Source organism: Suricata suricatta, chromosome 6, assembly GCF_006229205.1.
Source record: "Suricata suricatta isolate VVHF042 chromosome 6, meerkat_22Aug2017_6uvM2_HiC, whole genome shotgun sequence".
Lineage (NCBI taxonomy): Eukaryota > Metazoa > Chordata > Mammalia > Carnivora > Herpestidae > Suricata > Suricata suricatta.
In genome coordinates, this window is record NC_043705.1 from 11997596 (window position 1) to 12011343 (window position 13748).

The 13748-nt window shown below is 57.9% G+C and overlaps 1 protein-coding gene across 1 annotated transcript in view; it reads right to left on the minus strand.

The window, feature by feature from the left end:
• Positions 1-13748, minus strand: part of COL23A1 (collagen type XXIII alpha 1 chain) — a 301907-nt gene that overhangs the window by 24041 nt on the left and 264118 nt on the right. Inside the window, exons 5-6 of the mRNA XM_029941143.1 lie at positions 2303-2329; positions 1039-1065 (exon numbers count right to left, since the gene is read on the minus strand). Coding sequence (XP_029797003.1) covers positions 1039-1065; positions 2303-2329 — 54 coding nt within the window. The remainder of the gene's footprint in view (positions 1-1038; positions 1066-2302; positions 2330-13748) is intronic.

A 13748-nucleotide genomic window follows, 5' to 3' on the forward strand; every position in this document is an offset into this window, starting at 1 on the left:
CAGAACAGCGAGTGTTGATAATTACCTGAATAATGGTTTTAAGTCACCAAGTTTTGGGGCAGTACATTAGGAAGTGATAGAGGCCAAGACACCAATTTCTCTCTGGTTTCAACACCTCGCCTTCCTCATTCAGCCAGAGCCCGTGGGAAGGAAATCCCGGCACCTGTCAGCTGCACGGATGCCTCACCGTTTACCAAGAACACTCGGACTGCTACCTCGTGCGGTCTTCCCCCAGATGGAGAGACTGAGGCCAGTGTGTCCAAAGCCACACGGCTGGCGGTGGAGTCCCAGTGCTAACCTGACGCTCTGAGAGCCAGGTCCTGCGCCCTGCAGAGCACAGCTGATGGTGGACTGGAGCCCTGGCCGCCCTTCCTTATGTCGGTGGGGGTGTCACAGCGGGGGGCTGGGGCAGATATGGCCCAGCTCCGCCCAGCCATTCCCCAGAAGCATCCCGCCACACCTAGGTGTGCCCTGGTCCCTCCCTGCGCCGATCCCACTGTGGGACACACAGGTCTCCCCTCTCTCGCCCTCCCTTCTGAGACACTTGGAGGTCCCAGCCCTCCAGGGGTCTGCTGTGACAGCGCCAAATGCCAGAAAAGCCTTTCTCACAAGGGGCTGGAAAGATCACAGGGGCAGCTCTCTGCCGTCCGTGCTCCTGGGGTGGGGGTGCACTGCTCACAAAGAATTCCACCTACAGGGACTGTTCACCCCCTGCCCCAGGCTCTTCCAGTGCTCCCCTTTTCATGAATACTTACCTGCTTTGGAAACGCCTCATTCTGGGCAGACTGAGCTTTGAGCTTCATCATGCTCTGGTGTTGGGAGAATTTAACCCCCTGGGCACTTTAGATTGTTAAATATAAATAAGCTTTGTAACCATTTGGAGGGGGGTACTATTAGCCCCACTTTACAGATGGGGAAACTGAGGCTCTAGGAGAGGATGTGATGTGCCCAAGGCCACACGCTGGAGCCGGGGTTTGGAGACAGGTTTCTGGCATCCTTTATCACATCCGCATCTGGACAGCCTCCGGTATCACTTACCTTTTCCCCTTTGGGGCCTGGAAGTCCCTGGAGAACAAAGGTGGAGAAAGAACAGGCATGTGGGAGGGTTGTGCTGGCTCTCCTCCCGGCTGCCCCAAGGCGTTGGGGGCAGAGGGCCTGTGGGGCTGAGCAAGCTGGGGGTAGCCGAGTGGGTAAACACACACATCTGTCGGCTTTTAACAAGGGCCGCGCTTGCTGGCCCCAAGGAAGCCCCACACTGCAGTCCCCTGCATGAGGGAGACAGGGGACTTGAGGGTCGCCAGCACCTCTCAGCTCAGGTAGGGGCACATGTGCTGTCCCTCATGCATCCGACTGGTGGTACAATTACTGACTCATTACCTCCTCTGACTGTCTTTCCAACCACCCATCCTTCCTTCATGTCATCCACTCATCCATCCACCTGTTCATCAACCCGGTTTATCTATCCATCCATCTGTTCTTCCACCAACCGTTCATCAGTCGATTTGTCCATCTATCCATCCAGTCATCCATCCATCATCCAGTCAGCCAGGCCTCCCTCCCTCCCTCCCTTCCTTCCATTTATCTATCCATCCATCTATTCCTGTCCATCCATCCATCCATCCACTCATCCATCCATCCATACAGTCATCCATCTGTCCATCCATCCATCCAGTCAACCAGTCATCCATCCAGTCAACCAGCTTCCTTCCTTCTTTCCTTCCTTCCTTCCTTCCTTCCCTCCATTCATCCATCCATCCATTTATTCCTGACCATCCATCCATCCATCCATCCACCCACCTACCTATCCATCCACATCCACTTATTTATTGGATCGTGTCCTCTCCCTGTGCAGCTTACTTATTCTGCTGAAGACGCCCATGGACCACAGGCTCAGGCCCGCATGTCGAGAACGCACCAGCCCAGCGCTGACCGCTGAAGCCTTGAGACCGTGCCTGGGGACGCCTGTGCCTGGGCTGGCGAGGAGGGGCTCATGCGCCTCGAAGGCTGAGAAGACGTCAGGATGGTGCCATCCGCACCTCTCTACGTTCCCAGCATGTGGGGACGGTTAATGTGGGGAGGGCTCACGGGCCCATCTGACAGAGCCTCGGGCTTGGGAGGTGAAGAGGCCTCCCCGAGGTTGCCCAGGTAATGCACCAGATTCGAACGTAAGTCTGCTGCCCCAGTGGCTTCTCTCCTTGCTGAGCCAGGTCCCAGCGCCCCCCTCCCTCTGGCAGCCCATCATTCGCAGCCCCACAGTGGGCCCTGTCCCAGGACCACCTAGAACTGCCCTGTCATCACTTACAGGCTTGCCATCCAGACCCAGTGGCCCCTGGAAATGAGAGAGACAGAGAGCAGAGGTTACACATTGGAAAGGCATCTCCTGTGTGTTTTATGACCCAGAGGCACTACTGAGTATCAAAGACCAAAACCCGGCACGAGCCCATGGGTCTGAGGACCTCTCACGCAGACCTGGGGTGGGGGTGCCTGGGTATCTGGTGCCCAGAATCCCCTCTTCTGACAAGAGAGCCCCACTTCTCCAGAACCACCCCCATCCGCTCAGACGGCGTGTGGGCATGTGGTCACATTCCCTCCACCAGGGGGATCGGATCAGGGATGAACGTCCTGTCTGGGGCTTTGAATGGTGGCACTTCAGGGGAGAGAGGGTCTTTGCTCCTCGTGGGGCTAAGGCTGGAGCTCCTGAGAGGACCATGTGGCTTGAGAAAGAGCCAACAGAGAAGTCAGAGCCGAGAGACAGTGAGGAAAACGGGGCGAAGGGTCTGAAGCTGAAACCACCCACCCCTGCACATTTGCCTTTGTCAGCGGTGTTTCCTTCCAGCTGGTGTGACCTGAGTTCTGTCCTATGGAACTTGGAAGGGACTGAATATGTCCCCCCCATCCACAAATTCATGTGTTGAAACTAACCCCCAGAGTGATGACATTAGGAGGGGTCTTTAGGGAGGCGATGAGGTCATGAGGGGCGGAGCCTCACAAATGGGATATGAGCCTTTATAAAAGAGGCTCCAGACAGCTGCTCGGGTCCTCGTCCGCCACGTGGGGACACAGCGAGGAGATGGTGGCCTGCAGCCTGGAGGAGGGCCCCCGCCAGAACCCGGCCACGCCAGCATGCGGATCTCAGACGTCCAGCCTCCAGGACGGTGAGAAGATTTCTGTTGTTTCTAAGTCACCCAGTCCAAGGCGCGTTGTTAGAGCAGCCCAACAGGCTAAGTAAGACAAGACTAGAAGAGTCCTGAAAGTTCTTTCAGTTCCCTGTACTGTTGTGGCCTTCATAGGCAAAAGTCAAGGCCGAGAGAAGCCAAACAGCACAAGGTTAGGTCCCAAGGGCAGGGACATCCCAGAGGCCGCAGAGTGCAGAGGGTCAGTGACCGCTGCACAGCGCCCCCCATGGGCGCCCTCCACCTGGGGACCCACTGCCCTCTCAGAGAGGCTCGCTAGCTCCACCGCCTTGTGGGCATGTAAAAGGATCCAAGGGCAGTGCCACGAACCGGATCCACCCGGTCTCTGTCAACCCCTCTCCTCCCTGCCACTGCCTCATTCTCAGAGACACCTCCTCCTTGACCCCAGCCGACGTTCTAGGCAGCTCCGCTCCCGAGCCGTTGTACACATCGCCTGCCTTCTGGCACACCTTTGTGTGTCACCTTTAGCTCGGTCACCTCCTTCTCCACGAAGCCCTCCAGGCTTCCTCACTTTCCAGAATCAGGCCATTTGTCCCCACACGTGGCACATTTTCTTTCTTTCTTTTTAAATTTTTTTAAAAGTTTATTTATTTTTGAGAGAGAGAGAGAGAGAGACAGAGCATGTGCAGGGGAGGGACAGAGAGAGAGAGAGACACACACAGAGTCTGAAGCAGGCTCCAGCACTGAAGCAGTGCATCAGAGCCTGATGCGGGGTTTGAACTCGCGAACCTCGAGATCATGACCTGAGCCGAAGCTGGACGCTTAAGTGACTGAGCCACCCAGGTGCCCCGTAACCAGGGCAATTCTGAAAATTTCTCTTAAGTGGTTCTGGCCCCCCGCCTCAAGGTCAGCTGAGGTTCTGGACTGCGGGGCAATGTCTTAGGGGTTTTGGAATCCGAGGAGATGGGGAGTGGGGCCATTCCAAAGTCTTGGGGGTCCAGGCTCTGGGGGGCTCCCAATCAGGTGGTCATCCCCAACCCCAGTCGCTGAGGCTCACCAGGAACTGCCCCAGCTGTCATCTCCGGCTGGCCCCAGCGTCCTGACCCCTGGTCCGCACGCCTGAGGCCTCTTCTCCCCAGTCTGCTCATACTGGGCCCTGCATCTCCCCTCCCTGCCCCACGCTCAGGCCCTGCGAGGCCTCACTGAGGCCCGGCCCCTTCTGCTGTCACAGCACACACAGGGACCTGTCCCACCCTGGGTCTCTTCTGGGGGCTCTTCATGGTCCCCTACTCAGCCTGTTTCACCACAGCCAAGTCCTTAAGGCAGGTGTGATCATCCGTGTCTTACAGAGGGGGAAACTGAGTCCCAGTGAAGGAAAAACCTTGCCCAAGGCCAGGCAGCCAGGGCAGGGCTGGAGCCCAGGATGGCTTTCCGGTTCTATGTCCTCTGGGTGCTCAAGCCGCTTGCAGGGGCCTCGCCTGGATTCCTGGTCACTGCCCCCCGTCTGGTGCCCTGGCATGCCCCTGTTCCCAGCTCCCTGCTCCCTCCCGCCAGCTTGGCCAGTGTGGCTGCCATCACAGACTGTGCCCAGGCCTTGTGCGCACCCTGCTCAACTGAGCCCAAACGCAGCACCTCTCCATTGGTCTGCAGGGATTAAAAAGTCCATAATGCAGGGGCGCCTGCTCAGTCGTTTGAGCATTCAACTCCTGATTACGGCTCAGGGCATGATCTCGCCATTTGTGGGATCCAGTGCTGAGTCAGCGCAGAGCCTGCCTTGCCCCTCCCCCTACTCATGTGCGCGTTGTCTCTCAATAAATAAATAAAACAAGCATTAAAAAAAACTCGTAACGCAGATGAAATTAAAAAGAGACAAAGGTGCAGTTAAAGCTAAGTTAATCTCTTTCCTCTTCGCGGGCTGGGAAGGGGGATACAGCGGGTCTCACGGCCAATTCGCCGGCGGCAGCAGGAGGCGTTCAAGGTGCCCCTGACAAGGGCTGGGACACAGTGCAGGGCTGGTCCAAGGGAGACAGGGACCCCGCCTCATGGGGCCACAGAGCAGAGGCTCTCCAGGGCGAGTCTAGGAATGCTCCGATGGTCCTCAGTACAGGCTCCATGGAGTCGTGTCACCTTTCCTGGTGTCTGTCCTCACTGCCGCCCTGGTAAGCAGGCACCAGAGCTCCATCCTGCAGCTGTAGAACCTGAGCCACGCAGTGTTCCCTCTCCTGCAGCACGGGACAGCAGGGTTGACAGATGGTTGTCCCAGGGGACCTAGGACAGAGCCTCACAGGTCTTGCCTTCCTTCTGCGGTTCCTGGTACGTTGGTCTCCCCCACTGAACAGACCCTCTCTGGGCAGAGCTCTCTGGACCCTCTTCCACCCTAACCCTCTACCAGAGAGAGTGCTGGATCAGACAAACACACTTGCTGTGTGACCCTGGGAGGACCAGTCAATCTCTCTGAGCCTCAGCATCCTCATTACCTGTTCTCCCCAGCAGGGCTCTTTCTGCCCTGGCTTTGTCCCATTTCCTCCCAAACTCTGCCACACCACAACCTCCTGCCAGCTCTTGGGGTTTGGAAAGAGGTGCTCCATTAGTCTCATGGGTTCCTCTGGGGCCCTCGAGGCCCACGCCCTTTCACATGCCATGCTGTTTCCTGGCCCCAAGCTGTGCTTTCCCATTTTCCTCCACTCAGCCTCCACCAGGAGAGCCCCTAAGCACCCTTCAAGGTCCAGCTCAAATGGCCCTCCTGGGAGCCTCCCCAAGGAGAAGCAGCATTCCCCCTAGCCTGTTGCCACAGAGCTGGCTCCCCATCCTTCCAGAAGGATGCTTGGCTTGTGGCCGAGCTCCAGGAGGCATGTGGGGCCGGCAGAGGAGGTGGATCTGGATTCACACCCACCTGGGATCAAATGCAAGCTTTCCCACATGCCGCTGGGGACCCTGGGCCTCATCATCTGGAGCAGGCCTCCCTGCCTCGCTGACCCATGTGTGTGTGTGTGTGTGTGTGTGTGTGTGTGAGTGTGTGTGAGAGTGTGTGGGTTGGGGGTGGGGTTCTGCTGAAAAGGTGCTACGTGCACCGGGCGAAGCTTACAAACTGTGCAGAAGGAGACAGGACAAAGCAAACCTTCCCTTCTCCCCAGCTCCTCCCCCAGGGAGCACCATGGGCACCAGTGTCTACGTGACCCTTCGGAAAGCAGTCTTGCCCCTGCCCTTCTTATTTTAAAGCCCTCTATGGGTTGCACGGCATACCTCTGTGGGTCCATCTGTCTTTCTGTTTCTGGGGAATTTGGTCCCTGGCGCCCTGAGACACGTCATAGCCCTCGTCCCCGCATCCCAGGAAAGCCCTCCCACATACACCTGAGACCCGAGCATCGTCCCCATGGCCTTTCCCTAATACCTGTAGTGTCTCCCAGGCAGTGCCCTGGAGAACTTTCTAGAATGCAAGCCTGTTCTCCTGCCTGAGTCCCTCGGGGCAGCCCCACTCCTGAAGGATAACGTCCAGACCTCCTGGTCTGATGCCCAAAGGCCCCCTGCCCCCATGCTGGGCATTGAGCATATGTCCTGGTTTGGCCCTTCCCAGGGCTGGGCCCTCGCTGAGTCCCCAGACCTGGTTCCAGGATGTCTGCTGGGGTGACATAAGCCACACAGAGCTGTAGACGGCTGGCTTTTCTAGGCGAGTGTGCTGCAGAAGGGGGCCTGGGGTCTTCCCTGGGCTTGGACCCCGCAGCGGGGCTCTCCTCTAGCTGGCTGTCTCTGAAAGTGTTCCAACGGCCAGACCTCGCTGTCTCTTCTTGAGAGTGACCTTGGTCTCCCATCTCCCGGGAGGGATTCTGCCCTCTTTCAACTCCAAGATTATTCCCGGTGGTCCCCCACAGCCTCTTTCTGGCGTGTGAGAAAGCCCAGAAGTGGAAAAACCCAACTTTCCTCCCTACGGCCCTGCCTCTATCTGGGATCGCAGAGCTCTTGGTTCCCAGGACTCAGCGTTTTCAAAAGAAGTCCACGAATTTTTGTCGTTGCTGAGAAATCAAAGCCCGAGGGCGTGGCCTGAGCTGTGCTCTTGGAAATGCCCACCACGCAGCTAAAGGGAACCTGGGATTGGAGCCGGTGGTTGAGCGATGGTGAGCAGATTCCCGGGGCGAACACAGAAACCCCACGTGTGCGGATTTGTAGAGCGGATGGTGCCAGGCAGGCCCTGGGGATGGAGCTGACCCGAGCCGCGGGCCTGGTCTGTGCCTGTGGCTCGGGGCTCATCTCTGATGACATCTAGGCAGCAAAGCTGTGCCTGAACCCCTGAGCTCTCTGGGGAAACAGCCGACCCTCAGAGAGGCTGCCGGGGGACCAGTGGTCACTGGGAGTCACTGAGGAGGGGCCTCAGTGGGGCAGAGGAAGGAAACGGCCTGGCTTTGGTGCGTGAACTGATCTCTCTTGTCCTGGGGAAGGCGGGGCCCTGGGCTGTGAACCCAGAGGACAGGCCCTGCCCGTAGTATGTACTACGTACTGCCTTGCTCAAACTGGCATCCCAGGGAACACTGTCCTACAGAGCACGTTAAGAGGCTTGCCCGGGGAAGGGGTTCACCGGCCAAGTAAGTTTGAGAAACACTGGGTTACAGGTTGTGAAATAGGTTTCTTTTCTGCAAGACCTGTCTGAGCTACCATTCTGCCCTGAGGTCTCTGGGAGGGCAGTGTTCCCAGACTCCCTGGGAGGCTGTGTGGACCGTCTATGTGGCTGGAGGGAAGCCCAAGCCTAGCTCTGGGTGCTCTTAGATGGAGGAGAAATACTGCAGGGAAGGGCCAGGGGTTGGTCTGAAGGAAGCCAAGGACAGCATGCGGTGGAGGGCGTGGTCAGGCGGGTCTACGGTGGGGCAGGGTCCAGGCTGAGTGTCCTGGCCGACGGCACAGGGCCATCTGGGGGGCTGAGCAGTCCGGGACAGCAGAGTCCTTGGGGGCAGGGGTCTGATTCCATCCCGCAGCCCGCCCCTGCTGCAGATGGGGGCGTCGCTCACCAGAGGAGCGGGAAGGAGAGCACCAGGGGCAGCCCGCGAGCAGAACCCTCTCTCTGAGCCTCAGTTTCCACAGAACAGGTGATCCTGAGGGTCAGACGCCAGAGCGCGGCACCCACAGGCACTTGGTTCCCCCCAGCTCTCGCTCCTGCCTGATCAAAGCCATGGAATTCACCAGAGGTTTTCAACACCTTCTGGCCTCCACCAAACGCTGCAGCTGTTTACAAGGCTCGGCTCTGCTTTAAACCACTCTTGCCCGTGCACATCAGCAGGGAGCCGGGACGCTTTCCGGACGTGTGAGGGGCAGACAGAAACCCCGGGCTGTGTGCTGGCCTGGGCCCTTGCCTCGCTCAGGGACCTGAGAGTCCCGGACCCTCAGTTTCCTCATCTGTAAAATGGAGAACACATTCTCCTCGCAGATGACAAATTCAAGGTGAGTCCCGGGTCTGTCTCCACTCCGCAGACCCACCAAAGACATGAGACCCTGTAGGTGAGCTGACACAGGAGTGGGGTCTGCATTGGCCCTCGGAGGGGCAGGCCTGCGGAGTGACCTCGTGCGGTCTCTCCGGCTATGCCTTTGTGGGTCTGCTCCCTCCCACCACTGAACAGATTTCCTAAGCAGAGTTCCACAGAGCCATTTTTTGAGAAACATTAACAAGAGTGCCAAAGGAGGGAAGGTTTCTTAGTGAAATAAGTTTGGGACGTGGAGTTTGCTGGCTCCATGGCTGGTACGTCAATGTGCCTCACTCCCGGGGACCCTGATGCAAAGGCCGCTGTTTACCCCAGTGTGTGGGGGCGGCTCTGTTCCTCTCCATTAGCTGTGCCTCACGACCCCCAATGTGCCAGCGTTATCGGCCGAGCTGAACTGAAATCACTAAACCAGCGTGTTTAGATGCAGACAAGAAGCAAAGGCTCAGACCAGCTGGACTGGGAGTCTGTCTCGCTTGCTGGTTGTAACTCATCTGGATGGCTCCCGTCAGGGAACAGAGCCTCCAAATTGCGCCAGGACGGGGCCCCTGGATGAGGGGGCTTACCAGGATTATCAGTCCCGGGACCAGTAATTATGGCCCAGATGTTGACAATTCATCAAATTACAAGGCTGCTGGGGCCTGGGGTCCGAGGCCTGGGACATGCACATTCCTGTGTGAAGGCTCCCTCATTAGAGTGGGTGGGCAGGCCCCTCGGGGCGGGTCAGCACCATGTGGTTCTGATTTCTCAGACCAGGCTCCTCACACACATGGACCACAGCAAGACTGTGCGGGTGTCGCCATTTCCCAGACTCGAATTATGCCCTAGGGAAAGAGAGGACCCTCACTTTTTGGGGTCCAGCTTGGCTGTAGCTGGTTCCTCCCCAGGGACCTCTTCCCAGGATCTGGGGCATTCTGTAGAGTCCCCAGTAAATTGCATCCCAAGCCAGCAGGCCACAAAGACTCCAGCTGGGCAGGGCTCTAGGAACCTGCTGAGGTTAGGGGGCTGCCCCAGCTGCCACCCATCCCCACCCTGGGCTGTGTGGTAGAGAGCAGGCCTGCAGCCAGCTTTGGCTTGGTCTGCACAGCTAGAACACCAAAACCAACGCCAAAGCCAAACTCACTGAATTACTTGCAACATTTAAACATGGCGATGTTTCACATAAACATTCAGAGTTTGTGCTTTTCTAGAAAAACTGGAAGGCGGTGCAGCCCGGGGTCTGCATGCCAGGCAAAAGCAGCTGAGTCAAGAGCTCCCGGAGGGCCGCAGGCTCCACACCCCCCTCAGGGCTCCCTGCGTGGCCCACCGCCCAGTCCAGGAGACCCATCGGCTCTGTAGAGGCATCTAGGTTTGTATCCCTTGGCTTAGAAGGTCTCCTGGGTCGGGGCGCCCCGGTGGCTCCATCAGTTAAGCGTCTGACTCTGGATTTCGGCTCAGGTCATGATCTAATGGTTCGTGAGTTCAAGCCCCGTGTGGGGCTCTGCGCTGACAGCTTGGAGCCTGCTTGTGATTCTCTCTCACCCTCCCTCCCTCTCTGTCTCTAAATAAAGAAATACACTTAAAAAGAAAATCTCCTGGGTCCCTTTCAGCTCTACGATCCTGTGAGGCCGGGAAGCTAGCTGGCTTCTATTTTGGGGACAAGGCATCCCGTGTACCTCCTGTGTCCTGGAAGCAATTACACACATGTCCATATTATACATCGTGGCCAGGAGAGGGGTGCTGTGCCTTTGAACTGATCCCCAAATACCTGCTTAAATTACACATCAGCCGCCTACATGATTATCCTGTCAGGTATCAGAGAAAATCGTTCCTGGGCGGGGTGAAGTGAGTCAAGAGCCCAGACTCCCACTGCACGTGGGACAATGGAAGATGGGCCAGTGGGTTGGGCTGTGTCCGCCTGAGCGGCCTCTGGGCTGGCATCTCTGGCTCAGGCACATGGGCCTCGTGGAAGGCACTGGAAGTAGTAGACAGGCCCATTGTGGTGGCAGACGGTGCCGGGGTGGGGACCTAGGGGGACCGAGCAGCTGAGGGATCCCTGGTGACTCCGCGCTGGCCTCCTGCTCCTCAGCCCAAGTCTGCTTCCTCCCCGCCTCAACTCGGGTTTGACTTTCCAGCCTCTCCAGTCGCTGGACCAGAGCGGGTGGTGCCTCGGCAGTTTCCAGACAAGACGATTATCACCCGCTGGGAATGAATTGCTTGGGACCCTTGAGAATCCAGAGGTTTGGGGCACAATTTGGATTTCCAACTTCTCTTGAAATATTGGAAGCTGTGATAATGATTAGCGTGCATGGGCTGAACGGGGGCAGGGGGATGCCCTTTAAGTGGGGCATGTGCCCCCGCCCCCGTTCAGCCCCGGCCTTACCATTCCCTGTGGCTGGACCACAGAAGGAAGGCATCAGCGAGTGCGTGAGCCTGCATTTCCAGCTCTGAACCGGTTCTCCAAACTGCGGTCCTCTCTCCAGTCCCCCACCTGCCCCTGCTGAGGACTTGGCGGCCTCTCTCCTGTACCGGCCTCCACTGGCCTCCCTGCCCCCGCCTCCTCATGCCCGGCCTTCCTGCATGGTAAAGGAGCGGGAGGTCCTTGCTACACCCCCTCCCTGAAGACCGAGGAGCGAGCCGCCTAACATCCCCGGAGCCCAGCCTATTTCCTCCTCTGGAAAGGAGGTGTTTGGTGTGGACGGAATGGCCGCCTGCAGGTGCCAGTGCCCTGCCCGGAGCTTGGGCGCCGGAGGAAAGTGGGTTCAATGGATAACCGGCGTGCACTGGACCAGCTCCTCGGGGCCAGAGCTAAGGAAATGGGGCGGAGCTAAAAGACAACCCCCTTGCCTTATTTATCCCATCTCTCAGGTGAGGAAACTGAGGCGTAGGGGAGGCCGGCATGCTCACGAGCCTGACCCTCCGGCCTGAATCCTGCGTGTTCCCCACTGCAACATCCCCCTCTGGCGTTACCAGCGCCTGGTAAGCACCCCCACACTGGCCTCCCCAAGCTGTCCTCACCCTGTCCCCAAAGAGGCCCTCTTGGTAGAACAGCCCCCTCGTGGGAAGACCAGCCTCTCCTTAGACGCCCCTCCTGAGAAGTGGGTGTGCCGCCCTTGCACACCTCCAGCGACGGGGAACTCACTGCTTCCTGGGCAGCCTGATGGGTCTGCCAAGTTTTGTGTACCTCCCATCCTTCCCATGTTGGACGCCATTGCTGATTCCCTCCACTTCGTGGGCCCTGGGGAGGCAGCCAATTGGCTCAAAGACGCCGAGTGCTTAAGGGTCACCGGCCTCTTGAGTTTCCTTCCCTACTTGCCCCTTCCCTCACCAGCCTTGGCTTGTTCTCTGTGTCCTTTCTCTGGCCATTCCTCTGCCACTTGCTTGGTGTGAGCACTCCCTTGTCTTGTGACCTTGGCTCACACCTCCCTTCTTCAGAACCGCGACCCTGACCCCCACCAGGCCAGGCTGGGTTGCAGAAGGTGGCAGTAACCTGTACCTTCCCAGCCCTGACCGCGGTGCACCGTGGGGTTGGAACCCCCATGCACTTCGACCATCTCTCCCAGTCACCACAATCTCTAAGGGGGTGGGGACCCCCTGGATGTTTGTCTCACTATTCCATCCCATTGTCAGACACAGGTCTTCGTACGTAGTGAGAACACAGTATATAGTTGTTGAAAAGAACCAACCGTCAAGTGGATGCCTCTAGGAACAATCATCCAGTTTCTCACCGGCTTCGGTGCCAGAACCTGGGGTCACACCAGAGGGCGCTCTTGACCTGCTGCAGGCGGCCCCGGGCACTGGAGGACTCCTGTCCTCCGGCCACAGCCTGGGTGCTGTGCGAGGGGGACACTGGCCCAGGAGGAGCTCCTTCAACCTCAGGTGCCCCTCCTTCTGAGGCCAGTGACCGTCAAGGTGGCAGGAACTGTCACTCACTGAACCCAGCTTGTGTGCCCAGCACTACTGCTCTCATGGGGTCACCTACCCGGCTGCCCCAATAGCCAATGACAGGTTAGGGAAAGGAGAATGAGGCCAGGTCTACAGAGTCCTAAAGCCCAGCCTCTTTCCACCGCGTGGGCAAGACACCGTCTAGTCCCTGATTTCAGAAGGAGCTTGGCCGGACCACCTTTGCACCCAAGTAACTGCCTTCTCTAGCTTATTTCCCTGGAAGCCGGAGTTTGCTTTGGGGACCTGGTGCAGGTTGGTTCACAAGCTCTTCCACACAATGGGGGGAAGTGCCCTACAGCTTTGGGGAGGCCGGGAAGAGGTTCAGCCAGCATCAGCTTGGAGGGTGGCACTCTGCAAAGATGTCACCTCAGGCACCCCCACAAACGGCCCCCTGCTGCCCCCACTGCACAGGGCTGTCCTGCTAAGTGCTTTCCCAGAGCTGAACGTGGGGAGGAGGCTGATTATCTGGCGCTGGGGGCTCTGGCCACTGCCAGGAAGATACAAAATGCTACAGAGGGTACGGCAGGCCTCTGGGAACCCCAGATATGATGCCTGAAAGGGCTCTGGGGAAACAGTGGGGGCGTGACGGGGGGGGGGGCTGCGCCAAGGAGTGCCTACCCTGGGCTGGTGTGGGACCCTGAGGGGAAAATCCCAGCGAGGTGGCCCTTTCCCTTGGGCCCTGCTGGGTCTCCCTGAGGTTCCAATCTGGGGGCCATCATCGGGGGCTCAGGAAGGCCTCCTTTCATCCCACCCGGAATGTGGGGAGCTGGGGAGCATCACTGCTGGGGGGCAGATGAAAATGAGATGTAGGTTGTCGAAATCTAAAAGCAGATGAATTTGGAATATTACAGATGAATCATTTAACTAATTACATTTTTACAATCAAAGCTGTTTTTGAACTTCGAGAGTGCAAGAAAGCATATGAATGTGTGGTGCTCTGTGGCCCCCTCCCCCCCTTTTTTTTGTTCACTTGATTAATTCCACACGGTCCAACAGAGGTTTTCATTTCAAAATTGGTCCCAGGCTGAGACCCTGTCTCATATGCTACATTTCAGCTCAGAGCTAGTCTTTCCCTGGGACCCAGGCTGTCGATGGGACCCATTGCTGTCGATGGGACCCATTGCTGATTCTGGAGACACAAGGCAGGTCCTGCCCTGCCCCGACTCCTGAGTGCCTTCTCTGATGGGTCCTGGGTGGTCCTGGGGGCGGGGCTCTGCCAAGCATGAAG